This window comes from Ovis canadensis, chromosome 3 (genome assembly GCF_042477335.2).
Source record: "Ovis canadensis isolate MfBH-ARS-UI-01 breed Bighorn chromosome 3, ARS-UI_OviCan_v2, whole genome shotgun sequence".
NCBI classification, from domain to species: Eukaryota; Metazoa; Chordata; class Mammalia; order Artiodactyla; family Bovidae; genus Ovis; species Ovis canadensis.
In genome coordinates, this window is record NC_091247.1 from 102,114,409 (window position 1) to 102,141,949 (window position 27,541).

The following is a 27,541-nucleotide window of genomic DNA, read 5'->3' on the forward strand; positions in this document are numbered from 1 at the left end:
GCGCGCCGTCTGCTGCTGCCCGGCCGGTCTCTCTTTAGCGCTCCCCGGTGACTCATCAGTGAGGAGCCCTCCTGAGTGCAGGAGACGAGGGTTCCATCCCTGGGTCGGGAAGATCTCCTGCAGAAGGGGACGGCAGCCTCCCCTGATACTCAGCTGGGTCTCACGTAAACCCTCGTTTTTCTGTGCGCGGTGTCCCTCCTCTCGTGGTGACTGAGCCCCTGCCGTTCGCGCTTGGCCTCTCTTCTGACTTGCACTTTAAGGTGGCACAGACGGGATGCAGCGCCCTTAGCGCCTCTCATCTGGCTTCCATCAGGGGCAGGTTTTCTTGAGTTAAACGTGTCCCCCCTCCCCCTTCCGTGGCTGTATGCCTTTTATACGGTTGTCCACCTCCCTCCTCACCATGTGTCCGCATAACGGCTGTAAGGTTCCCCTGGCAGAACCTGGACGGACTGCTTGTCCCACGAGGCCACTCAGGGAGCTGGAGCCAGAAGTAGTGGAGGGTGGGCCGGGCCCTGCAGGAGACCAGAGCCTCAGTCTGCCTCGCTGAGGGACTCACTGATCTCGTCATGTGGAGACCATGTCCGTAAGAGTTCAGCACCCTTCGGATGAGGCCCCACCTTGCAGACGGTGACGAGGGGACTGCTGGGTGCCGGCCTGGCTGCAGGAACTCACTGCCTTTCTAGGGAGATAGGCCTCATTTGTAGAAGACTTCTGCCTGTCCTCCGCTCACTGCCACTTGGCTCAGGAAGCATCATCCCACATCACTTGTGCCACCTTGTTGGGTATGAGAGCATGTGGGCATGCGCCTGTCATGACTTCTGGTTCTAGTTCCCATTCAAAGAAGACGTGGCTGAAGCCACTGAGAAGTGTGGTCATCGCCGAAATCATGGTAGAGCCCCTCACGTTCCTGGGCCTCCTAGAATGTAGTCATGCTGTAGACCGGCCTAAGCCAGTGTGTAACGTAGTTGGTTTTGCGACTAAGATAGAAACTTTATTACTCAGTAATAAGTAAAAGTCACATTTTTTGGAAAACCAACTGACTAATACCCATTTGAGAAGTTCTGGCTCACCTGTAGGTGGAGTCCAAATTGAGAAGCAGTGTCTGGAAATAGCTTTCCTAGTATGATTTGCACTAAAACAATTCTAAATGTATGAGATGCTTCAGTGGTGTCACTTGAGAACTTTAAGGGAGATTTCTTAAACTAGCTGTCTGTGCATGAGCGGTTACTTCGCGTCACTGCGTTGCTTTTAACAGTCTATGTGCGGAATTAAGGACCTGTCCCTTTCCTAGGAGTTGGGCGTTCAATGGAGTCCAAGCTGATGTCTCTGGGGATCAGGACGTGCGGAGACCTGCAGTACCTGACCATGGCGAAACTCCAGAAGGAATTTGGCCCCAAGACCGGCCAGATGCTTTACAGGTTCTGCCGAGGCTTGGACGACAGACCGGTTCGCACTGAGAAGGAAAGAAAGTCTGTTTCAGCTGAGATCAACTATGGAATAAGGTTTTCCCAGGTACTGATCTCCTCACAGGTTTTAGCTTCTGTGTTTCTTACGTTTGCACATAGTCCTGTCTCCCCAGCTAGACCACAGACTGTTGACACTTGAAGTGAAGCCTTAAAACCCTTGCTGTCCCAGAGCTGGCAGAATGTATGTTCTTAAACAGAGCAGACAGTGCAGTGAATCATCACATGTTAAATATCGGAAGTTACTATACTTGAGAAGCTCCGTTAGGCGCAAAGGAAAATAACATGGGATTTTTTGTTTGTCTTTCTGTAGCCAAAAGAAGCAGAAGCTTTTCTTCTGAATCTTTCAGAAGAAATTCAGCGGCGCCTTGAAGCTGTGGGCATGAAGGGTAAACGCCTGACTCTCAAAGTCATGGTGCGGAAGCCGGGGGCCCCTGTAGAAACGGCCAAATATGGAGGCCATGGCATCTGTGATATCACCACCAGGTAAGCTTATTAATAAAAAGGACATTAGATATTGATATTTCATTACAGGTAATTGTAATGAATGGAAAATGGGAAAAAAACAAGGAAAAGTGTGCCCAAAGAGCTGCAGACACTGACGCTCCTGGGTGCCGTGCAGAGCCAGGCCCCGGCCCCCAGCTGTGGAGCGGCCCTGCTGAGCCAGGTCGCCCCAGCCTGTCGGCGTGTCCTGATGGGGCAGGCTGTCCTGTCCTTGGGGTCTGCAGGCCGTGCCTGCAGTGCAGGGACAGGAAGGAGGTGCTTGTGGGCTTGGTGGGAAGGTCCCGTGGGGGAGCATCAGTGCAGTCACTCAGAAAATGATTGCAGCGAGGACTTGACTTCATTTAGGGAGGTGTGATTTCCTTCTTGTGAAAAGATTAATTATGGTAATCTCTGGAAATTGGTAGAAAGCACTTTAAAACCCTATTTTTTTTAAATGTGAGGGCCACTAACGTAAGACTGATATAAGATCTGGCCTCATATGTAAGGCCAATATGAAAATACCTAGTTCTGTGTGCCATTTGTACTATGCAGGACGCTGTATTGTGAAGCTTCGGTTGGCTGACAGGTAAATTAAAATACGGTGTAGCAGTTTCTTCTTGCCGTCTACTCAGTTTTAAATGCCTTACAGTTTCTTAGAGCTCTGTTTTGGTGCATTCAGCAGTACCTAGGAGCTGAGTCTGTCTAATCTCAGTAAGAAAATCTGCCTTCATTTAAGCCTTTTTGAAAAATCCAGATATTCCAAAAAATCTAGTCACCAGCACAACATTAAAAATTGAGATTTTTAGCTATACTCTGTCTCCCCCCAATTCAACAATAATATTCAGCGTTTTTGTATGCACTTACCTGCTTGCTGTTACTGGTATTTGTTCATTTTTGTCCTGTTTAACTTAAAAAGTTCTATTTTGAAAAACGTACACATGTAGGCAGAGAACAGTGTCCTGAAGCCCTCACCCCGAGCCCCACAGTCGCTGCTGGGCCCTGCGCTGCCGCCGCCCCCCGGCCCCCAGCTGTTGTGGAGTGGCTCTCAGAGCCCAAACCGTTGCCTCCATGGGTTTCCAGGTGTTTATCTCTGACAAGACTGCTTTAGTGAACACAGGACAGCTCAAAAGCTGCCTGCATCGCTGGCAGTAAAGTGCTCGTTTCGCCATGCCCTTTACCTTTGGGTAAGACATGCGTTTCTTCGAGCATTTACCTGGTAGCTGTTGACTGTGTGTACGTGAACTGCTGACACGTGGGTGCCTCTGGACTCTTAGTAGGACACGTAGGCCAGGGGCTTCACTTGGCCCTTACCTTTGTGTAAGACAGGATAATGCATGATAATTACACTTTTTAAACTGAAAGTAGTGTTATTTTATAAATATAAGATGCTGATCAATTGTAAGCCATTACAATTCAGCCTAACATTTTGGGGGTATTATAACTGCCTAAGGGAAGCTTTGGGTAAGAGCTTCTGAAATATTATAACACTGATCCTGTATTTCCTGTAACTTAGGGGGTGGTAAACTACTCCCTGTGGCCCGCATCCGGCCTGTGGCCTGTTCTTCCGTGATTAGTGGTGACTAAGAATGAGGTTTATGTGAAAGGCTGTGTAAGACAGAGGCCATCTGAAAGAGGCGACAGGGTGCAAGCTCCCAGACGCGCTGTAGTTGGGAGTCCGGTGTGCCTGCGTAAACTCAGCGTGTGGTCACTTTGTGACTTCAGGCCCCCTTGCAGTCACGTGACTCACAGACGCGTTAGGAGACTGCGATTGTAATGACAAGTTTTGTAAGTCAGAGAGCCGCGTGGAGATTGATATCTGTGGCTTCATTTCCACTTAGGGAAGTTTTTCTCATAACAGTTTTCCTTTTGGAAAACGAAGTTTTCCTTCTTGGGGTTCCTTTGTATATGTTTTTATTTTGAATTGTATATGTATTTTTTAAAGTGATTAATTGAAAAGATCAAATAACAGCTTCTAGCCCCTTGCCCCTCCCCTCTCCCTGGTTCTGAGCACCGTTGTTCTTCCGTGGTTTCCCATCGTTTTCCAGAATGTCAGCAGTCTGCAGTAGCAGCTGGCTTACCACCTTGCTCTGTTGCTGTTCGTCCACGTGTTTCGTTTGCCCCAGTAGAGTTGGTGGGTTTTGGTTCGATCCATCCAGTGTGCCCGTTAGGACGTGCGTGTATCTGCATACCCCATGCTGTCCACTAGGCTAACCTTTCCTTGCCTTTTGATTGTGTGGTTTTGCTGTTTTGTGAATTTACCACTCAGTTTTCCCCCAAACTCCCTTCCAGTGTGACTGTGTTTCAGCGCGTCTGCAGGTCCGTTAACTGGTTTTGACATCTTTTCTTAGAGCCCTGTCTCTCGGGCCCACCCAGCCTGCTGCTTCAGTCGGAGTTCGTTTTAAGAGTTGCTGAAAAGTGGGAGTTGTGAGATGGCCTTTTTCTGTGTGGATCTGTTTCCCTGGGTCCCTGATCTGCTCAGAGCTTGAGCAAGAATTCACGGGTGTAAACCCATCTCTGCTCATACTCACCGGTTTGCTGACCTAAAGTATAAACGTAACTTAGCAATTGTCCTTCCTCAAATAAAGAAAGGCTTCGTTGCCATCATCTTCTCAGGGTTCCTGTTGTTCTGATCGCCTCTTCAGAGGAAATCAGCTCTGTATCACAAGTGTTCTGGAGCGGTCTTAATTTGTCTTTGTGCTGGGTATTTTGTCAGTGAATTTTTGTAAGTTTTTCATCTCTTTTAACTAAATTGTTCATTTCTACTAGCACTTTGAGTTTCTAAATTTACTCTTTGGCCCTTAAGTATTTATAGTGTCTCTTCACAGAGAGAGTTTCTCTCTTGCTTCCTGAAGGTTTCATAGTCCCAGTGTCAGTCTGGGGCTCTAAGCTGCTTTTATTCCAGTTTCCGTTGCTGTCGTGAGATTTTCTTCAAGCATTTACCTGATAGCTTTGACTGTATGTGAACTGCTGAAACGTGGGCGCCTCCAGACTCTTAGTAGGACATGCAGGCCAGGGGGAGCCGATGGGGGGCTGTGGTCTTCGGTCACTCACCAGGTGGGGCAGTATCTGCCATCCTTCCTATGAGATGTGCAGCCCTGGGTGGGCGAGAAGATGGGCCATGCAGCTGGTGTTTTGGGTACTCAGGAGGGGTCTGGGGGCGGAGGGTGTCCTGTGCTGCAGAGGGGCCTTGTTCCTCCTTGCTCTGCCCCCTAGTCTGTAGCTTCTGTGTCACCATCCCCGTCTCTGGGAAGCTGTCAGGGAAGGAGGCACCCCCCACACACATACCCGACACCTCTAACCACTGAGCCCTTCAGAGGTTCTGTACTGTAAACTGGCTTATCTCAGAGTTGGTGCCTTGCTTTACACATTTAACAGGCATTTGCTAACTTACCATTTACTGATTTGCTTTCAGTATTCAAGAGTTTATACCATTCGGAAAGTTTCAAGTCCTTTTTAGTGTTGTTTTGGAAAGAAAATAAACATGTTTAAACCACCACGGTCCACTACAAATCTTGCTTTTAAGTTATTCTCTGTTGATCTGTGTGAAACACACGTAAGATAACCATTAGGTTATCAGTGGAAATTTTTTGCAAATGGGCTTCCTTAAAGAAATAGGGACTTTTCCAAAATAAGAACATGATGTATTCATGGTATGGAAAAAATCAAGAGTAAGTGTAGTTTGGGGCACCTAAAGCTCAGTTGGTAAAGAATCTGCCTGCAATTCAGGAGACCTCGGTTCAGTCCCTGTGTTGGGAAGATCCTCGGGAGAAGGAAATGGTAACCCATCCCAGTATTCTTGCCTGGAGAATCCCATGGCAGAGGAGCCTGGCGGGCTGTGGGGTTGCAAGAGTCACACGACTTAGCAACTAAACCACCGCCATCAGTGCTGGCACATTCTCTGGTCCTCCTTGAGGAGTCTTCAGATGTAAGACCTGTGTAATCTAGTCTGGGTTTCAAACAGGGTGCCACCACTCTTGCTGTCCACACATTCTGTGTCCACTTAAAAGACCCTCTGGGAGGAAAGGACAGTTAGGTTGGGTGTGTTCACGTGTTGAAAACAGTGTCAGGAGAATCCAGGAGTCATCCTTCTCTTGCGAGCAGGAACTGTAACTCAGCATAGATTGTCTTGCAACCTAAAAGCTCTGTTGCAGTCTACGTCATTGTGCTTACACTCATGGTTGAGAAGCAGCACAAGATGCTGATATTAAATATACATTAAAATACATTTTCTGAGACATTTTTCAGCGTCTCTTTAGCTGGCCAGGTCTCTGAAAGTCCCAGTGGTCTTGATTTTCTTTTCTGCCTTGTTGCCCACGTAGTGGACTTCACATTAGTAGCTGCACTGGAGGAAGGCCCTCCTTCCTAAGCTTAAAGCTTTTGGTAACTCTCTTTCCAACTTTAATCCTGATAAGCAGTTCCGTGCCGCTTACGGTCTAGGGAATACATATGGAATGTAGCTTTTGTTCTTCAAAAAAGTTGATTCTATCACTTGCAGGACTGTGACTCTTGACCAGGCAACAGACAGTGCGAAACTCATTGGCACGGCCACGCTGAACATGTTTCACGCGATGAAGCTCAGCATAGCTGACATGCGAGGGGTGAGTAGGGAAAACCCTGAACATGTTCCATGCGATGGAGCTCAGGATAGCTGACATGCGAGGGGTGAGTAGGGAAAACCCTGAACTGTGACACTTTGGGTTCATCTGAGGGCGCTCATGGTGCGGTGCAGGGTTTCACCCGCTCATGGTCTTGAATTTTTAAAGCATTTTTCTGTTAAACAGTCAGGGATCCCTGCTCTGGTCCCCGCAATGGGCAGGGCCGGGGGGACTGTGAGGCTGCAAATGTTCTGACCTCTGAGGTCCTTTTTCTGTCAGAAATTTGCTCTGAGGTCTCATGACCTAGCAGGGAGACTTTACCCCAGGCACGTCAAGATACCTTTGGAACAGATGGTGAGAGGGCATCTAGATGTAAAACTCTCAATTTTCTTAAAGATTAACCTTTGTAGGTTGTATGTGCACACATGTATGAGTAAAGGGTAGTTAGTGGCACGGTGTGGGTTTTGTGGAAGGATTGAAGTGTCCGTAGTGGTGAAGACTCTCCCCGACACACACACGCACCTGAGCACTGGAGTGATCCAGAGTGCTTCCCGGGGTGGGCCCGCTTCCCTGTGCCTCCCTGCAGCACACCCACTCCCCACCCCACCCCCAAACTAGCGATGAGGTAGGGCTGCAAGTAGGCTGCCCCTAGTTACATTTTGCTGAAGTCTTAAAACTTAATTGATGTTTCCTGATAGTCCAGTTGGGAGGACTCAGCACTTTCAGTGCTGTGGACTGGGGTTCAGTCCTTGGTTGGGAAGCTAAGATCCCACAAGCTGCAGCCAAAAATAAATAAAAGCTTAACTGATGAGAATGTCAGTGGGCACAGTATTCTACTTTTCTGGAGTTTCTGATTTTGAAGAAATTGGGTAGAATTAGATACTGAAGGTTGAGGTAAATTAACTGCTCACCAGCTACTGCAGAAGTAGTTTTGGAATAAATGATATAAAAGGCTGTTTGAATATTTTCCACTGAACCTTTCTTCCTAGAAACCTGTTTCACTCTGGTTGCAGGTTGGGATTCATGTGAATCAGTTGGTTCCAGCAAATCCAAACCCACCTGCGTGCCTCAGCCGCCCAGCAGCCCAGCCCAGCCACAGTGCGGGCGGGGCCCCGTCTGTCCTGGAACTCCTGCAGGCCCAGAGGGCGAGGCAGCCCCCGGAAGAGGAGCCCGCAGGAGGTCAGTGCTGCCGTGGGCTCCAGTTCCAGGCTCCGTGGTCGGGAGGGCTCTGCCGGACGCTCGCAGCAGCCTGGCGTTCTGAGTTACACTGAATGAGTAACGAGGCCTTCTTTGCATGAAGGAACTATTTATGACATCTCCTCTATTTCCAGTATTTCTGGCTGCGGTGGATCTGGAAATGCCACCTGCCCCTCGATCTGGCACTGTGCCCTCTCTGTCTCCACACCTGACGCCGGGTGTCGCGCCTGTCACTACCAGCAAAGCCGAGTGTGCCAGCAAGTGGAACGGGCTGCATTCTCCTGTCAGCTTAAAGCCAAGACTCAACCTGAGCATAGAGGTCCCATCACCTTCCCAGGTGTGTGTTGACGGTTGTAGGCATGCGGTCAGCCCGAAAGTAGCGCTACAGCAAGAATGCGATTTTTCTTCACCAGTAACAGCCAAGAACGGGAAAAAGGGCTACCTGTCAGGGAGGATCCAGGTGTTCACTCTGGTGAGAGGCGACCGAGAGGCCAGAGTGCTTCCGTGGAGGCCTGCCGCTCTTGCAGGTCGTGCAGCATGGATGAAAGCCAGTTCCTGAACTGTCGCCATCAGCAGCCACCAGATGTAGTTGTGGTGACTTACCTGGTCAACAGCACAGCTTTGCTCCAGAGCCCTTACATCAGAGGTTTTTCTTGCAGCCTTGGCAAGCAGCTCACTCTGTAGGATGAATGATTTTTCCTAACACGAGCTATTCACTTAGCTGATGTGGGCTGTAAGCATGGTATGCTATTGGTGTGTTTGCTGTTTGGAAGCTCTGTTGGGAAAATCCACTTTCTCTGTGCCCCTGAGCAGTGGGGGCTGTAAGGCAAGGGAAAGGGGTGGGTGTGACTGGGCCAGAGGAGGGCAGGGTTTCTGGTGAGTTCCCCGAGGGGTGGCTCCCAGCAAGGCAGCCTGGCCTGCCCAGTGTCTGCAGTCATGTTCCTGATGTCACGGTGGGCAGGGGGTTCTGGTGTGTAGGCTGGAGTGAAGCTTCTAGAATCCCTTTTTTCGGGATTGCTGCTCTCAGACAAATAGATCTGAGGCAGGCAGTCCCCTGTCTGAAAAGTAAACCTCTTGACTCTGGACCCATCCCAGAAATGGGTATGTGCCTTGGGCTCTGGCTGCTTCCAGGACAAGGTCTAGGACTGCCCCTGAGCAGGAGGTCCAGTGAGGAGGTGGGCAGAGCTGGCCCTGGGAACCAGCCAGCGGCCTGCACTGGTCATCTCGAGTCCACATCGGACCAGCCAGGCGTCAGTGGGCAAAACCCCAGCCATTCCAGAAGCTGATCTGTCTGGGGGTGGCCTTGCTAGCCGGGCCCCTTTAACTCGCTTTGTTGCCCCCAGTGTCTGGTGGAGACATGTGGTCTCCAAACATCTGTCTGTCCTCGCAGCTCGATCGCTCCGTCCTGGAGGCTCTCCCGCCCGACCTACGGGAGCAGGTGGAGCAGGCGTGTGCTGTGCAGCAGGCGGAGCCACCGGGCGACCGGAGGAGAGAGCCTGTCAACGGCTGCAGCGCAGGGATCCTGCCCCAACCCGTGGGGACTGTGCTGCTACAAATACCGGCACCTCAGGACCCTACCAGCGACACGGGCATTAATTTAATAGCTCTTCCGGCGTTTTCCCAGGTAAGTATCCTCGGCCGCCCAGCTCCCAGCATTTCTCTTCTCCTCCGCCCCTCCCAAAGCTGACCTCAGCCCTCGTGGGAGGAGGGTGGCCTGTCTCCACATCACCTGCGGGACAGAAGCTGGCAGAGCAGTCAGGACACCAGGGCCAAGAGGGAGGCTGTGGTGTGGGGGTGCCTGCAGCTCTCCCCAAAGAAAGAATAGTCTGCTGTTCCCTGGGCCCCCCTCAGCACCAGGACAAGAGTTTGAGGTTTCGGGCGAATTACACACACACACCTGTTTTCTTGCATTTTGCTCCCCATTTTCCACTAGTGCTTCTTGCCCTGGTGGTTTTTGTTCATCGATTCATATTCAAAGTTGTATTCCTTATTCTCAGCCTAAAACCTTGTGAGAATTTAATGAGCTTTGATACTGAGGATCTATTAAGAACTCATACAGATCAGAAAAGTATGATCTGAAAACCTCTGTGAAAGACATCAGCCAGCTGCCTGTATATAGAGCCAGCCCAGGCTTGACTTGGAACTTGCTCCTGTCCACCAGGTGGACCCAGAGGTGTTTGCGGCTCTCCCTGTGGAGCTTCAGAAGGAGCTGAGAGCAGCCTACGATCAGAGACAGCGTCAGGGAGAACACAGCCCTCCCCAGCAGCCGGCCGGCGCCCCCGGTAAGCTGTGCGGGCCTCAGGGACCAGCAGCGGAGCTGTCAGGAGCGTGTGGTTGGGTGGTTGTCGTGTGTGACGGCCCGGGTCAAGCGCTCAGTCCTGTTAGTGCCCGTCACCTCAGACAGACTAGCTCGTGGCAGGGGGAGGCTGTCCGAGTCCCAGGCGGATCCGTGCCTGAACTCCTTACATCTGAACAGGACGCCACCCAGAGATCTGATTATCTGTCAAGTCTGCTGTCCTTTGAGCCTGCTCCTTCAAAGGATGTAGTTTCAAAGCACAGAGTCTGAAAGTTTTCTCAGCATGCATCACAAACACCACATTTAACACATCACTGACCCAGAGATTTGCAATAAGTGATTTGTTTGTTATATAAGTGAACACTGAAATACCTCTGGCCAGTAACGTTCTGTTTCGATAACAAAAGACATTCATGTCTCTGGTCGGAAGGCATTTTAACAAGAAGCTTAAAAAAATTTTTTAAAATAAAAAAAAGCTTAAAAAAGGAAGCAGCAGCTGTTAAAATGACAACAGGGCAACAGTGCTGCTGAACTGTCCAAAGTGGTTCCTCTGCTGGAAGTTTCCATTGACCCCTGTGAGCCCCCCAGATAGACATGCAGAGGCCGTGAGGCTGAGCAAACCCTAGGAGCTGTGGGGCCAGCAGCCGCCCTCAGGCTGGGCACGTGCCCGCGTGCAGGGGTGCACACGGCAGAAAAGGGGGCCTGTGCACTCTCCCCCTCACCCCCTCGGCGTGTACGTTGAGGATCTTACGTCCATCTTCCTCTAGTGCCAAAGAACCCGTTACTGCAGCTAAAACCAGCAGCGGTGAAAGACAAGAAACGAAACAAGAAAAAAAGTCCCCTCAGCCCCCAAAGAAAGAGTCAGAGCCCTCTGAAAACCACACTGGTGAACAGCCCGGCAAAGACCCTGCCAGGGGCCTGCACAAGCCCCCAGAAGCTCATTGATGGGTTTCTAAAACACGAAGGTCCCACGTCAGAGAAACCTCTGGTAACTCTTCTACACTTTTTAAACTTTGACCCCTTCCTTCATCAGATCCTCCTGTACCGGATGTTCTGTAAATCCAGCACTTGTCATCATTTGTTTCCTTAACAGGGAGAACTCTCTGCTTCCACTTCAGGTGTTGCTGGCCTTTGTGGGTTGCAGCCTGACGTGTCCACAAGTGTCAGGCCCCCGGTGCCCAACCTGGCTGGAGCCGTGGAGTTCAGTGACGTGAAGACCCTGCTCAGAGAGTGGATCACCACCATCTCAGGTCGGGGGCGCTGGTGTCGGTGCTGAGACGCGACAGCCTGGGTGTAGAGCATGAACTCAGCTAGAGGGAGGAGCCCGTTTCCGAGGTCTGAGAAAGCAGCCCCTGCACTGTGGGCTTGGCTCTGCAGCCTCGCTCACTACAGCCCCCCGGGGTGAGGTGTCCCCACGGAGCGCAGCCTTCCCCCTTCAGAAGGATGAGCTGGCCCTCACACGCGCTCTCCCCACTCTAGATCCGATGGAGGAAGACATTCTGCAAGTTGTAAAATACTGCACTGATCTAATAGAGGAGAAGGATTTGGAAAAATTGGACCTCGTTATAAAATACATGAAAAGGTAAACTATTCGGTGCCTTTTACCAAAAGGGAAAAGCGTGTCTGTCAGCACAGCTTGTGGGGCAGGGGAGGGTGGCTGGGGGCGTTCTGCGCGTCACTTAGGTTACCTGTGCTCCTCAGTTACCTATGCCAGAGCGACGGCCTTCATTGTGAATACCAGCTAATATCGACTGGGGAGTCAAAAGGGATCAAAACAAGACTGTTCCTCCTCTCAAAGTCAAACCATAAAAGTGCCTTTCTGAGTGTGTGTACTGAAGATGTTCAGACCCTTCACCTTTCCTTACTACATGCTAACCCCCTCTCCTCGCTTGCAGGCTGATGCAGCAATCGGTGGAGTCGGTTTGGAATATGGCGTTTGACTTCATTCTCGACAATGTTCAGGTGGTTTTACAGCAAACGTACGGAAGCACATTAAAAGTCACGTGAAGGTGAATCACCAGGGAGCCTGGCGCTCTCCACTAGCTGTGCCATAAGTGCTTGTGAGGTATTTGCAAAGTGCATGATAGTAATGCTCTGAGTTTTATAATTTTAAATTTCTTTTTAAGAGAAGTGTTTTGTACATTTCTTTTCAGTAAGTGCCAAATTTGTCAGTATTGCATGTAAATAATTGTGTTCTTTTACTGTAGCATAGATTCTATTTACAAAATGTTTGTTTATAAAGTTTTATGGATTTTTACAGTGAAGTGTTTACAGTTGTTTAATAAAGAACTGTATGTATATTTTGTACAGGCTCCTTTTTGTGAATCCTTTAGGAAGCAAATCCTGAACTATTCTACTTAAAGAGGCTGAAAACCCTCCAAGCCGGACGGTTACAGGCTCCGTGCTAAGCTCTGACTTTCCTGAGAGCCCTGACTGGTGTTCTACTTGTGCCAACCAAGCAAGGGTAAAGAAAGCGTGCACGCACTCACTCCTAACCCAAAGCACCGACACAGGGCCATGTTAACAAAGTCTTCTTTACTTCTTCCAAGTGGAGGAGTTTACATATTTTGAATCAGAACACACACACAGTGAAGACTAAGTTTTCTCCTGGGAAGAGTATGTCCCCCAGGTGGTTTAGAGGTTTTGTCTTTGCCTCTACTGGCCCTTGAGAAACTTTAGTAATAATGAAGAATGCTACAGATTTTCAAATGTATATAAAAGTATTTGTCTATGCTATATGCTCTAAGACTTTAAAAATATAGTTTATAACTCTATGCCAGTGAATACTTGGGGACACCTGCTATCCAACACCCCCACTGACTTCACTCAACACTGTGCTATAGAAGGTAGGCAGGTACTAGTCTGATGCTAACAGACTGCTTCTCTCAGGGACCCACTTCCCATATTCTTCAGGAAAACTTTAGGGAACAAGCTACCACCAAATTACTAATATGAAGAAGCTGTTATGTAAGTCCAGACAGTTAATCAACACCCTACTGATTGTCTCGTCAGAAAACGTGTGCATGATAGAACCTGCTAGGACAAGCAGACCCAGACCGATGTATAAACCCCTGATGTCAACGTGTGCTGGGACCCAGGGCGATCAGACCCTTCCTGTCCTCGAGAGAAGGCGCTGTGCTGGGCGGAGACTCGGAGAGCAGCTCTGCCGACAGGAAGGGAAGCCCAGCGGCGCCTGTGGGCACATCTGGGTTCTTTATTGGAATGGAGGACGGTGACGGGGCTGAGAACTGTGGGCGCTCACGACCACACAAGCGGTAAAGGGCAGCCGGCGATGCTCGACACCATGGCTCCACACAAAGCAGATAAAGATCAAGAAAGCCGAATTTTCTATTTTAAAAAATTCCTACGGGCATATCGCAGAAGAACGTTGGGAGAAGATTCACTGGAAGGATATGCATAAATAAAGACGTGTTTCTTACCTCAAAAAAGTCCCAAGAATCACAAAATCTGCAGAAGTTTGGTTAATCAAATACTGCAGTACTGATTTAATCAGTATAAAATTGAAAGAGCTTTAGATCTGTAATAAAAATCCAAATTTGGGGAAGGAAGGGCAAACTTTAAAACAGCAGCCAGTAGGGGAGGGCGTGGGCGAGTGAACAGGCACGTCGGAGCTGTGGGGACGTGTATCGACCACTGTCAAACCAGTGTAGTTTCTTGGTTTCTCATGGAAAACATTTTATACACCTAGTTTTTTCCTTCTATACTTAAGGTCAATCAGTGTTCAGACAGGTCCATTCCTTGTTTTTCTTGGTGATATTACCACATAATATTGCATTGACTCCAATTCCTGCCCCGGGTGGAAAAATTAGATGATTTCAAATACTTTCTTCAGCTCCACAATAAGCTGCCAGTCACTCTTCTGCATCTCGTCTCTGAACCAGTCTTTGAGAGCATCGATGGACTGCCGGCTGATCTGCAAGGCCGGAGGCACAGACAGTAAACAAAACCACGTAACAAACGAGTGCCAGGTGCTGTCACCACCAAGACAGCTCAGGCGGAACTTAGCAAGGCAGCGCCCACCTGTCTGTGTTAGGAAGCAGAGGCCTAGGGCCCGCTCTGCTCGGTGAGTCAGGGGAGGGGGCCCAACCTAGGTGTTTTAGTGGGTGCTCTGAGGAGGTGGAAGCCAGGCCAAGCCTTAATGAAGAATCCAGTCCGTTCGGGTTCTAAACATCAGCCCTCCGCTCCCGAGTAAAGTCATCAGAAGAGCTGACAGCCCCCTCTCTCAACTGCTGAGTGAGTGACTTACCTTACTGACAAGAATGTCTGTAGCTTCAAAATGGCGTCCGTACATTTTGGGAGATTCACCCGGGATGGGTTCTATTTTGACACAGACTTCTTGTCCTTTTTTTGCAACATCCACTTGTTTATGGTTTACTTCAATACTCGTTACTATTCCAATGTCAACAAACTGTAAACAGAAACTGCAGTGTGAGCGGAGGCACTCTGAGTTGTTTCTACCCTGCCCTCTGCGTGACAGCTGCCGGGGGAGGAGGGACAGCAGGCCCAGAAGCCCTGGCTCAGAAACGAGCCTGAGGTGAGCGGCCTGGAGAACAAGGGGGCGAGTGGAGAGGCAGGGAGCCCACCCGGGGTGGGCGCTGTGAGCTACCCGCCCTCGGCCACAGTGAGGGGCCACAGCACCACTCTGCTGCCTGGATCCCTATCCAGGGGAAGACGAGTGAAAATGGAATCTAGTTTGGCTAAAGCCACACCAGGGACGCCTGCTGCTAGGAAGTGTCCAGCTCAGCCCACGGAGCTGGTGGAGGAGCGATGAGCCCTAGGGGCAGCGGAGTCACGGTGCGCAGAGGACGGCAGGGCCCCCACCCACACGGGAGCCAGGCCTCCTGGGGCACCTGAGAGCCCCAAGTGCCACGCAGCAAGGACACGAGGACCCGGCCTGAATGGGCTCCCGCGGACCAAACCCCGGATAACTGGGTACCGAGAGAGACGAACCCTTGTGTACAAGATGCCTGAGGGGAAGTCCAGGGTCGGGGAAAAGGTATAACCAGTGCCCAGGGGGGACAGCGAGTGGGTTAAACGGGGCAAACTGTCCCCAGTGGAGACACATGGAAACCACCAGACAAAGCCAGGCTGAGGAGCCCTCTGTGAAACTGCCGGTCTGGACTCTTCAGAAAGGATGGCGGGCTGTTCCCTATCGAGACCAAAGTGCTAATAACCAGGCTCCACACACCTGGACGGAGCCCTGGGCCGGATGAGCAAACACCATGACTGAAGATGTGGGGCACTATCGGTGACGTGTGAGAACTCTGACTCACAGGACTTTACTCAATGTTACTTTTCCCTGGCCATGATGCTAATCCAGAGGAAAGACGAATGAGTGCCCACTATTCTAGTCTGAATTTTCTCCCAGACTCAGAGGTGTCAATGCCAATAATTCTGCAGCTTTCATGACTTCAGGCACTGACACCAGGCGCTGAGAATCCACAGATAAGCAGCTGCCGCCAAGGAATCAAGCAGAGGGAAGGACAAGCTCTGCTGGGTGTTCTGCTCACTCCTGAGCTGCCAGCACTGCTCTAAGAGCAGACATCCCTAAGCACACCCAGAACTCACGTTTTTGCTGGGCACGCACACGGGGGTCCCCTGCTTCACCTGCCCTGCTTCCACAGTCACGCCCATCACTATCGGGTCCCGAGAATTGAAGATGAACTGAGGGAGGATCTTCATCTTGCAGGGGAATACTGCTATGTGCCTGCAAGGAAAAAATACAACCAAGGATTTTTCAGCTTACAGAATCCCTTAAGATGCATGAGAAAGCAAGCACCTGTGACTGAGGCTGGCCCTCCCGCAGGTCCTGCTGGCCAGAGCCCCACCCACATCCTGTCTGGACCTGGGGGGCTGGTGAAGGGCTCTTACCACCAACCCCTAAAGCCCTGCCCACGGCCTACCAGGTGCCTCCCGCATTCTCCCCAGGTCACCGGTACCTCCACCTCAGCACCCATCCTCAGCTCAGTCACTCAGTCGTGTCCGACTCTTTGCAACCCCATGAATTGCAGCACGCCAGGCCTCCCTGTCCATCACCAACTCCCGGAGTTCACTCAGATTCACGTCCATCGAGTCAGTGATGCCATCCAGCCATCTCATCCTCTGTCGTCCCCTTCTCCTCCTGCCCCCAATCCCTCCCAGCATCAGAGTCTTTTCCATTGAGGCAACTCTTCGCATGAGGTGGCCAAAGTACTGGAGTTTCAGCTTTAGCATCATTCCTTCCAAAGAAATCCCAGGGCTGATCTCCTTTAGAATGAACTGCTTGGATCTCCTTGCAGTCCAAGGGACTCTCAAGAGTCTTCTCCAACACCACAGTTCAAAAGCATCAATTCTTCAGCGCTCAGCTTTCTTTATAGTCCAACTCTCACATCCATACATGACCACTGGAAAAACCATAGCCTTGACTAGACGGACCTTAGTCAGCAAAGTAACGTCTCTGCTTTTGAATATGCTATCTAGGTTGCTCATAACTTTTCTTCCAAGGAGTAAGCATCTTTTAATTTCATGGCTGCAATCACCATCTGCAGTGATTTTGGAGCCCCCGAAAATAAATTCTGACACTGTTTCCCCATCTATTTCCCATGAAGTGATGGGACCAGATGCCATGATCTTCGTTTTCTGAATGTTGAGCTTTAAGCCAACTTTTTCACTCTCTTTCACTTTCATCAAGAGGCTTTTTAGTTCCTCTTCACTTTCTGCCATAAGGGTGGTGTCATCTGCATATCTGAGGTGATTGATATTTCTCCCGGCAATCTTGATTCCAGCTTGTGGTTCTTCCAGCCCAGCGTTTCTCATGATATGCTCTGCATATAAGTTAAATAAGCAGGGTGACAATATACAGCCGTGACGCATTCTTTTTCCTATCTGGAACCAGTCTGTTGTTCCATGTCCAGTTCTAACTGGGGCTTCCTGACCTGCATACAGATTTCTCAAGAGGCAGGTCAGGTGGTCTGGTATTCCCATCTCTTTCACAATTTTCCACAGTTTATTGTGATCCACACAGTCAAAGGCTTTGGCATAGTCAATAAAGCAGAAATAGATGTTTTACTGGAACTCTCTTGCTTTTTCGATGATCCAGCGGATGTTGGCAATTTGATCTCTGGTTCCTCTGCCTTTTCTGAAACCAGCTTGAACATCTGGAAGTTCACGGTTCACATATTGTTGAAGCCTGGCTTGGAGAATTTTGACCATTACTTTACTAGCATGTGAGATGAGTGCAATGGTGCAGTAGTTTGAGCATTCTTTGGCATTGCCTTTCTTTGGGATTGGAATGAAAACTGACCTTTTCCAGTCCTGTGGCCACTGCTGAGTTTTCCAAATTTGCTGGCATATTGAGTACAGCACTTTCACAGCATCATCTTTCAGGATTTGAAATAGCTCCACTGGAATTCCATCACCTCCACTAGCTTTGTTCATAGTGATGCTTTCTAAGGCCCACTTGACTTCACATTCCAGGATGTCTGGCTCTTGGTGAGTGATCACACCATCGTGATTATCTGGGTCATGAAGATCTTTTTTGTACAGTTCTGTGTATTCTTGCCGCCTCTTCTTAATATCTTCTGCTTCTGTCAGGTCCATACCATTTCTGTCCTTTATCGAGCCCATCTTTGCATGAAATGTTCCCTTGGTGTCTCTAATTTTCTTGAAGAGATCTCTAGTCTTTCCCATTCTCTTCTTGTCCTCTATTTCTTTGCACTGATTGCTGAAGAAGGCTTTCTTATCTCTCCTTGCTATTCTTTGGAACTCTGCATTCAGATGCTTATATCTTTCCTTTTCTCCTTTGCTTTTCGCCTATCTTCTTTTCACAGCTATTTGTAAGGCCTCCCCAGACAGCCATTTTGCTTTTTTGCATTTCTGTTCCATGGGGATGGTCTTGATCCCTGTCTCCTGTACAATGTCACAAACCTCATTCCACAGTTCATCAGGCACTCTATCTATCAGATCTAGGCCCTTAAATCTATTTCTCACTTCCAATATATAATCATAAGGGATTTGATTTAGGTCATACCTGAATGGTCTAGTGGTTTTCCCTACTTTCTTCAATTTAAGTCTGAATTTGGTAATAAGGAGTTCATGATCTGAGCCACAGTCAGCTCCTGGTCTTGTTTTTGCTGACTGTATAGAGCTTCTCCATCTTTGGCTGCAAAGAATATAATCGATCTGATTTTGGTGTTGACCATCTGGTGATCTCCATGTGTAGAGTCTTCTCTTGTCTTGTTGAAGAGGGTGTTTGTTATGACCAGTGCATTTTCTTGGCGAAACTCTATTAGTCTTTGCCCTGCTTCATTCTGCATTCCAAGGCCAAATTTGCCTGTTACTTCAGGTGTTTGTTGACTTCCTACTTTTGCATTCCAATCCCCTGTAATGAAAAGGACATCTTTTTTAGGTGTTAGTTCTAGAAGGTCTTGTAGGTCTTCATAGAACCGTTCAACTTCAGCTTCTTCAGCGTTACTGGTTGGGGTCCAGACTTGGATTACCGTGATGTTGAATGGTTTGCCTTGGAGACGAACAGAGATCATTCTGTCGTTTTTGAGATTGCATCCAAGTACTGCATTTCGGACTCTTTTGTTGACCATGCATGGCTACTCCATTTCTTCTGAGGGATTCCTGCCCGCAGTAGTAGATATAATGGTCATCTGAGTTAAATTCACCCATTCCAGTCCATTTTAGTTCGCTGATTCCTAGAATGTCGACGTTCACTCTTGCCATCTCTTGTTTGACCACTTCCAATTTGCCTTGATTCATGGAGCTGACATTCCAGGTTCCTATGCAATACTACTCTTTATAGCATCAGACCTTGCTTCTATCACCAGTCACATGCACAGATGGGTATTGTTTTTGCTTTGGCTCCATCCCTTCATTCTTTCTGGAGTTATTTCTCCACTGATCTCCAGTAGCATACTGGGCACCTACTGACCTGGGGAGTCCCTCTTTCAGTATCCTATCATTTTGCCTTTTCATACTGTTCATGGGGTTCTCAAGGCAAGAATACTGAAGTGGTTTGCCATTCCCTCCTCCAGTGGACCACATTCTGTCAGACCTCTCCACCATGACCCGCCCGTCTTGGGTTGCCCCACGGGCATGGCTTAGTTTCACGGAGTTAGACAAGGCTGTGGTCCTAGTGTGATTAGATTGACTAGTTTTCTGTGAGTATGGCTTCAGTATGTCTGCTCTCTGATGCCCTCTTGCAACACCTACCATCCTGACCAGGGCTTTTCTCACCTCCCACCCTCACCCCAGGCATGTGGGCCACGCCCTCCATTTTCAGATCAGCTGCCTCCCCAGCCACACTGTCAAGCTCAGCTCACCTCCCTGAGGTCTTTCCCTGCTTTACCTGGGGTCTCCCAGCTTCTCCCGTGTTCTCTGCTCGTCCCATCCCTGAGCTCCAAGAGAAGGGACCTGCCAGGGTCGCCCTTGGAGTGTTGCTAGAAGAGGTGGGGCTCCTTACACAGGGCCCTTCACTTTCTAATTCCCAAACTCAAGCTGGTCCATGTGACCCCAGATGAGGACTCCCAGCACGATGCATCCCCAACCCATTAGTGCAACCTAGGTCTGCCAACTGGAAAATAAAATGCTAAACAGAAACGTTACAGAGAGTGTGGGTTCGCACACTGCGTCTCAGGTGGGCCTGATCTGTGGCAACACGTCACTGTGGGACGTCAAGTGCCACGCTTTTGTTGCACACACACCTGTCTGCACATCACCAGCTCTGTTAGCACGGATCCAAAGTAGGTAAAATTACCAACTTACTTAAATTCTTCTTGTTTCTGTTTCTTGTAGTCTTGTCTGTATTTCGTAAAGGCGTCAAATAAATGATAAATAATTTCTGCACTAAAAATTCTAACTCCTAAACTATCAGCCATTTCTTGGGCATCCCGTTCAATTCTCACATCGAAGGCCAAAATCACTGCATACCTGAAAGGTTAAAACACATCAAGGATTACTGGATAAAATATAGACCATGTCTTAACAGTCCTTCTCAAAGAGGCAGTATGCAAGCCTTCAGCGCAGAGGAGAAATGACTTACTGAGGGTCATGCTCCAGCATCACCGAAGCCTTCATGACATCTTTTTTGTGGACAGGCCCAATGTTGATCCCTGCATACTGTAAAAGGGGTTTCCTGGGTCAGATTCCTGTGCCAGGTGACGGGACAGCCCCCCAGACAGCACCCCCCACTGAGTCCTGGGGAGTCGGCCCCATGACTTACGGGCACTTCTGACGTCTTCAGAAATTCAAGGAGAGCTTCCAGAGATCCCAGGGTTGAGGCCTGGACATAGACGCCTTTCTCTTCTAATTTGATAGCATTCAGTGTCTGCTTTAACTCGTGGATCAGCTCATCCTTGAGAAGAAATGACATTTGACAAGGTTATAAATACACCACTATCTCAGCAGCCTAGAATTAAACTGTTTCCCTTTTTGATTACGTGTTCATCTGAAAATAGGAACCCAAGGCTGAGTGTGGGCAAGGTGTGGTGAACTTGTGCAGGAAGGGAAGAAGAGACGTGGGTGCAGACCTGAGCGGTGCCCACCTCACTTGAGTTAGGCTGACTAATGCTGGAACATGTGAGGCCTCTGCGCCACCTGGCAGAGTAGATATAAAGCAGATGGATGAAAGGAATGATATAATAAATAATCTTCTGGGAGATAAAAGTCCCGATGTAATGTGGTGCAGGAGTCCTAAGCCCAGCAGGTTTGATGGTCAAACCACTTCATCTCAACAGTCCTTTACTTCTATCACTGTTCCTTACAAGGTGGAGAGATTTTGATCAGAGGTCAGTAAAACCACCCTGTCATTGCCATGACAGACACACAAGTCCACGGCCCCCTGAAGACTGGCTAGAGGGGCAGCCTGCCCTCGCTGGCCGACTCCCTGAGCAGTGACTGGGTGCTGCCTCCAGAGCAGTGGCCCCAGCACACGGGAGCCCCGTGCTGGCAACAGCAGTGTTTTCTCTTCGCAAGAGAATAAACAATCATGTCTCAGCGTTTGCTTTTGTGAAGCTCCGCTGGGCTCGTGTGTGGCACCTGCTCCTGAAGACAGGCAGACGGGCTTTACGATGACCTCTAGGACCCAGTACGAGATTCGTTCGTTCTGTCTGTATGACTGAGTTAAAGCGGCTCAGTCGTGTCCAATCTTTGCTACCCCATGGACCGCAGCCTGCCAGCCTCCTCTGTCAATGGAATTCTCTAGGCCAGAATAGTGGAGTCGGTTGTCATTCCCTTCTCTAGGGGATCTTCCCAACCCAGGGACTGAACCCAAGTCTCCTGCATTGCACGTAGATTCTTTACCATTTGAGCCACCACGGAAGCCAGTCTATATAACTGGGTATCTTAAAGAAACAAATCACGAATGGAGAACTTCTAGCTTCTGGTTCTTGTTTCTTTTTTGGATGTGGACCATTTTTTAAATCTGTACTGAATTTATTACAACACTGTTTCTGGTTTATGTTTGGTTTTTTGGCCATGAGGCATGTGGGACCTTAGTCCCCCAACCAGGGATTGAACCTGCAGCAAAGTCTTCACCACTGGACCACCAGGAAAGTCCCTGGTTCATTTTTTAAATAAAATGTTCTAACTTTAACATATATAAATGATCATTTATGCCAATTTGTGGTTATACAAACAGAATTCTAAACCATCAACCGTTTGTTCAGGGCCCCAGATAAGTCTCCACGAAGACAAAGGTGCCTGTTTTATTCTTCACTCCCAGCAGTACCCTCCTCACACAAGACACAACACAAAACATCACTGGAGGAAGAAATAAAGGAACTTACTTTAAGAACTGGGATTTCATCTTCTTTATAAGCCACAAGGAGGGGTAAACCAGCCAATGTTTTTTCCAGGTCCTTTCCAAGAATCTTTACCCCCTGAGCTGCTTCTACCTCCTTATGCTTCTCATACTGGTTCTACAGAGATCGAAACAGTTGTTACTACATTTACGAGAAAGGTGGCTAGCAGGGGACAAGGATGATAGATGATGCTGTCATGACTTTGGGACAGGAAGAGTTCTCTAAAGTACATGCAAAAAGCAATAAATACAAATCAAAGACTGATAAATTCAACATTAAAGCTAAGTAACTTTGATTCCCAAGAAACCATAGAATGAGCGAACAAACGAGTCACAGCAGAAGATGCCACAATACACACACGGTCACTGCCAGTAACTAGACAGCTGTGTGGAGCCAGAACAGTGTGCTTTTGAGTTTTATGAGGAACTCTGCTGGTAAGAAATTTCTCAAATCTCTAATAGAAGGTCCTTTCTGTATGAAGACACCTGGAATTAAACCAGTGAGGGGTGCGTGTGTGTATTAAAGCAGGTGGCTCTTAAAGGGAGGAACAACCCCAGCAGAACTTCTCAACAGGGTGCAAGTTCCGCGTGCCGGTGCTCACTCACCTTCACCCTTAACTCCTTCATAGGGGGAGGTAACAGGAGGCCTCGGATCTGCGTGACGATAGGGCCTTCTACTCCTGGAACAATAATCGTGTCTCCTTCCTTCAGACGCCCGTTGATCAGTATTACATCAATAGTCGTGCCCATTCCTGGGAGAGCCTTAACCTAAGACACATTGTTGCAAAGGGGGTGAAACACAGGTTACAATGAACCACACTGACTGAATTGAGAGCAATCCATGGCCCCACCTGAAAACCCTGGGGCGGGGGGGGGGGGGGGGGTGCAGGGTGGATTAAACTGAATAGCTGGCATTACCTCCATCACCTGGGCTCTCAGCTCCTCACACTGGGCAAGCCTCTTACTCAACATGGTCTGAGTCAACTCGACAAGAAGGCAGATCAGACTTCCCATGCCATCGCCCGTGTGTGCAGAGGTAGGTACCAAGGACACAAAAGTGCGGGGATCCTTATTCTCATAAAACAAAGCTGCATTCAGCCCCTAGAGACATAAAAAGCAAAGTGACTGGTACAGGCCAAGCTGGGGAGGAAGGCCTCCAGAACAGAAACCACTAGCTGGAGGCTGGATGAACAACGGCTCTTCATTCGGAAAACGCCTCACTAGCAGCGAGACCACATGCACCCTGGAGGTAGTGATCACAGTACAGAAAAGCAGTTCCCTTCCAAGTCAGCTTGGTGTTTAACATTTGTTTAAGTGTTAAAAATTCAGACTGCAAAGACAGGTCTTTGAAGTAAAGAATTTAAAAGGAGACTGGAGAAAAGAATGGAAAATGCTGAATGCCACTCATAGGGAAGCAGAACCAGAACCAGTCAAAGTGCTGGCCTGATAATAAGGACAAGGCAAAAGAAAGAGTCTCCCATGATGCGGCCTCTTGTAAAGAAGGGAAGCTTTCTGACCTGCTGTGCAAACTCCACGATGATCGCCTTGGCCCGCTCCTCGAATTCATCTCTGGTGTTCTTCTTCTGCTTCTTCAGAGTAGCAGCCACGTCAGAGTCAGGGCTCTTTTTCCAATCATACAACCTATCAATCTAGAAACGTTTTTTATGTAAGAAACATCTCTAAAGCACTCGCAAAGCTCAGCAAGTTAATAACTAAAGTTAATGTAAAAGCTCCAGGAAATCCAAATGTGTATCACACACATGTGGAAGAGTGTGTACTACTCAGACATTTCATAGAACCCAAAGTCCCGATCATATGCTTAGCTGCATCCCCTTTTAATTAGAAACTGAAGTCCCACACTGCCCACTGGCTTCCAACCAGTTCATGAGAAGCTGCCATTTATTCCAAAATATCCTAGGAACATTAACATATGCTGGAATTCCAAAATGGTTAAATAGCTGACAGAAAAAAGGATTAATTACAGCCAAGTACCATCACCAGGAAAATGACATATGAAAAATACAGAAGAAAATAATTATTTCCTATCTCAGAGAACACCCCATCATTAACTGTTTTATTGCTCAAATTAGGGTTGAATCTGTTTAATTAAATAATCTATTTTCTCTCACTTTTCAAGAGTGATAAATGGGTATAAAGAGGAAGATTATTTAATAGTAAAAACAAAAAAATCATAATATGTTGGCTCAGTCTCGGGTGATAATACAAAGTAGCAGACCAAACTTAATGCTATCAAGAAGGAAAATCAGTAGAAACAGACCCAGAAATGACAACGATGAAATATGATTAGCATCACCTCTGAGCCACTAGGGAAGCCCCCCAGTTAGCATCCAAGGGCCTTAAAACAGTTGTTGGAAATATACAGTTGTTATATATATAAATTTATATAAATGACTTTAAAGGAAAAGCATGTAACTCATAGAGCTAAAGAGTGTATATATACATGTATAAAATCTGAACTAAAAAAGAAAAAATCACTGATTGAACTGAAGCAGATGACACAATGCCGAAGATCAGCAAATAAGATAAAGCAAATACAAACTACCCCAACTGAGGCATGTAGGAAAAAACCATGGGGAAAAAGAAAACTTCAGTAACTTCTATAAAACAATATTAATAGAAGTAACTCAGGGTCTAGAAAAGCTCTAGAATCCTATCAAATACTTAAAGAAGAATAAGAAAAGAGAGCAGAAAAATAACTGCACAAATAATAACCAAGAACTTTCTAAGGAAATCAAACTGAAGCAGGATAAATATAAAGAAAACTATTACATAATCTCACTGACAAAATTCTTAAAGAAAAAGTCTTTTTAAAAGCATTCCAAAAAATCCCACATTACATACTGTTGAACAAAGAATGAGTAGAGATAAAAGGCAGGAAGTGAAGACAATGAAGGAAAAAATAATTTTTTAACCTAGAATTCTGTATCAATAAAACTATTTAGAAAATATTTTTACCTGCTAATAAAAACACAGTATGTCTAAGCAATGTTTTTAACAGTGCTAAGCATACCTTTAAATGCTTGTGTTAGAAAAGAAAAAAATTATCTGAAAACTTCCATTTTAAGAAACCAGAAAAAGAACAATGAATACAAAAGTAAGTAGAAAGAAAAAAAACAGATAAAAATTACCCTTGAAATCAATGAAATACAAAAGAGACAAGCAGTACAGAGCATCAATAAAACCAAAAGCTGGTTCTTTGAAAGACACAGATTTCTATACTAACAAAAGGAAAGTAAAAAAACAAATTAACTCAGCTTACTTAAACTCCATGCTGATGTGGCTTTTACTAATGAATCCTATCAAATACCTAAAGAATAATATTTCTACACAAACCCTTTCAGAAAACAGAGGAGGAAATACTTCTCATCTTATAAGGTCATTAGTCTGAAAACCAGACAACAGATATTAAAAGAAAACTAAACACCCAAATCACTCATGGATAGACACAAAAATCTTCCCAAATAAAAAAGCTCATCAAATCCAGCAAAACATAAAAAATATACTATGACCAAGTGGGTGTTGTTCCAGTAATGAAAAGTTGGTTTAATGTTTTTAAAAGGCAACGGTAAAGAACAAATGGTGCTGGACCAACTGGATGTCCACAGGCAAAACACTTAAAGAGACACACAAATCTTACACCCTTCACAAAAAAATTAACTCAGAAGGGGTCATCTAAATGTAAAACATCTAACTCTAAAACTCTTTAAACAGGAGAAAACCCAGATGACCTTGGCCTTGGTGATGACTAGATACAACACCAAGGGCATGATCCATGAAAAACAGAACTGATAAACTAGACTTAATTAAATTAAAAACTTCTGTGAAACAGAGTCAAGAGAGTGGATAACAAAGCACAGACTAGAAGAGAATTTTGGCAAGATAACACGAGGATGAAGGAACAATATCTAAAATATACAAATAACTTTTAAAATTCAACAGCAGGTAAACAAAGAATCCAGTGTTTAACATGGGCCAAAATGCTTAACAAACACTTCACCAAAAAAGATATACAGATGGCAAACAGGTACATGAAAAGATGTCATTTTACGCCACCAGTGAAATACGAATCAAAACATACTACTACACACCTATTGGGCTTCCCTGGTGGCTCAGCTGTAAAGAATCCGCCTGCAGTGCAGGAGAACCCAGTTTGATTCCTGGGTCAGGAAGGTCCCCTGGAGAAGGGCATGGCAACCCACTCCAGTATTCATGGGGTTCCCTGGTGGCTCAGATGCTAATGAATCTGCCTGCAATGCAGGAGACCTGGCTTCGATCCCTGGGTTGGGAAGATCCCTTGGAGAAGGGCATGGCAACCCACTCCAGTACTCTTGCCTGGAGAATCCCATGGACAGAGGAGCCTAGTGGGCTACAGTCCATGGGGTCACAAAGACTTGGACATGACTAAGCACAGCATACACCCATCAAAACAGCCAAATTTCAAAACACAACACCAAATGCTGGTGAGGATGAGGAGCAATGGGAACTCTCCTTCACTGCTGGTGGAAATACAACATGCTACAGATACTCTGGAAGACAGTTAGGCAGCTTCCTACAAAAACTAAACACGATGACCAAGCAGCCCAGCCATCATGCTCCACTGTTATTTACCCAGGAGTTGAAAACTTACACACACACAAAATGTCTACAGCAGCTTTATTCAAAATTATCAAAACTGAGATGTCCTTTGGTGGGTAGATGTATAAATAAACTATGGGTCATCTAGACAACAGGGTATCATTCAGTGCTAAAAGAAAAGAACTATCAAGCCACAGAAAAAAGACATGGAAGAAACTTTTAACACATTACTAATGGAGAGAAGATAATCTGAAAAGACTACATACATTCTATAGAGTTCCAACTATATGACTACTCTGGAAAGGGTAAAACTAGGAAGACAGTAAGAAGATCAGTGGTTGACAGTGAGTAGGAGGGAGAGGGATGAACAGGTGGAGCACAGAAGATATTTAGGGCAGTGAAAACCATGTGTGACTCTATACTGGTGGATCCATGACACATCTGTGCAAACCCAGAGCAGGTGCCACACCAAGAGTAAATTTTAAGGTAAACTATGGACTCTGACGGAGAAGGCAATGGCACCCCACTCCAGTACTCTTGCCTGGAAAATCCCATGGACAGGGAGCCTGGTAGGCCGCAGTCCATGGGGTCGCTGGAGTTGGGCACGAACCGAGCGACTTCCCTTTCACTTTTCACTTTCATGCAGAAGGAAATGGCAACCCACTCCAGTGTTCCTGCCTGGAGAATCCTAGGATTGGGGGAGCCTGGTGGGCTGCCGTCTGTGGGGTTGCACAGAGTCGGACACCGCTGAAGGACTTTGCAGCAGCAGCAGCAGCAGCAGCAGCAGCAGCAGCAGCATGGACTCTCAGTGTGTCAGTGCAGGTTCATCAGTTACAATGAAGGCAGCACTTAGTTGGGGGGGTATGTTGATCATGGGAACAACTATGGGAAAAGCTATGCATGTGTGGGGGCAGGGAGTGTATCAGAAATCTCTACTTTCCCCTCAATTTTGCTGTGAAAGTAAAACTGTTCTAAAAAATTGACTTATTTAAAAAATAGTAATAAACTTCTCACACCCTCAAAAAACACGGATGAATTCACAGAAGCATAATGTTAAATGTAAAAAGCCAGACACAAAAGAGTATATTTTGTCAAATTTGACTTA

The 27,541-nt window shown here is 47.4% G+C and overlaps 2 protein-coding genes across 14 annotated transcripts in view; one reads left to right on the plus strand and one right to left on the minus strand.

Annotated features, from left to right (window-relative positions):
* Window positions 1-12,332, plus strand: part of REV1 (REV1 DNA directed polymerase) — a 79,783-nt gene extending 67,451 nt beyond the window's left edge. For 6 of the 12 annotated variants that reach the window (XM_069583834.1, XM_069583837.1, XM_069583836.1 and 3 more), the window contains 11 exons: window positions 1,292-1,512; window positions 1,777-1,949; window positions 6,442-6,544; window positions 7,555-7,720; window positions 7,873-8,075; window positions 9,129-9,362; window positions 9,900-10,020; window positions 10,802-11,022; window positions 11,128-11,284; window positions 11,514-11,616; window positions 11,930-12,332. In XM_069583834.1, coding sequence (XP_069439935.1) covers window positions 1,292-1,512; window positions 1,777-1,949; window positions 6,442-6,544; window positions 7,555-7,720; window positions 7,873-8,075; window positions 9,129-9,362; window positions 9,900-10,020; window positions 10,802-11,022; window positions 11,128-11,284; window positions 11,514-11,616; window positions 11,930-12,041 — 1,814 coding nt within the window. In that variant the 3' untranslated portion in view covers window positions 12,042-12,332. Of the gene's footprint in view, window positions 1-1,291; window positions 1,513-1,776; window positions 1,950-6,441; window positions 6,545-7,554; window positions 7,721-7,872; window positions 8,076-9,128; window positions 9,363-9,899; window positions 10,021-10,801; window positions 11,023-11,127; window positions 11,370-11,513; window positions 11,617-11,929 lie in introns of those variants that run through there. The other 6 variants (XR_011255783.1, XR_011255785.1, XR_011255784.1 and 3 more) reach the window with 3 other exon arrangements.
* Window positions 12,333-12,550: 218 nt separating this feature from the next.
* The window catches only part of EIF5B (eukaryotic translation initiation factor 5B), a 74,861-nt gene continuing 59,870 nt past the window's right edge, over window positions 12,551-27,541 (minus strand). For both annotated transcript variants that reach the window (XM_069583845.1, XM_069583844.1), the window contains exons 15-24: window positions 23,358-23,489; window positions 22,759-22,941; window positions 22,447-22,608; window positions 21,827-21,958; window positions 20,263-20,394; window positions 20,083-20,159; window positions 19,806-19,970; window positions 15,624-15,762; window positions 14,302-14,463; window positions 12,551-13,968 (exon numbers count right to left, since the gene is read on the minus strand). In XM_069583845.1, coding sequence (XP_069439946.1) covers window positions 13,861-13,968; window positions 14,302-14,463; window positions 15,624-15,762; window positions 19,806-19,970; window positions 20,083-20,159; window positions 20,263-20,394; window positions 21,827-21,958; window positions 22,447-22,608; window positions 22,759-22,941; window positions 23,358-23,489 — 1,392 coding nt within the window. In that variant the 3' untranslated portion in view covers window positions 12,551-13,860. The remainder of the gene's footprint in view (window positions 13,969-14,301; window positions 14,464-15,623; window positions 15,763-19,805; window positions 19,971-20,082; window positions 20,160-20,262; window positions 20,395-21,826; window positions 21,959-22,446; window positions 22,609-22,758; window positions 22,942-23,357; window positions 23,490-27,541) is intronic.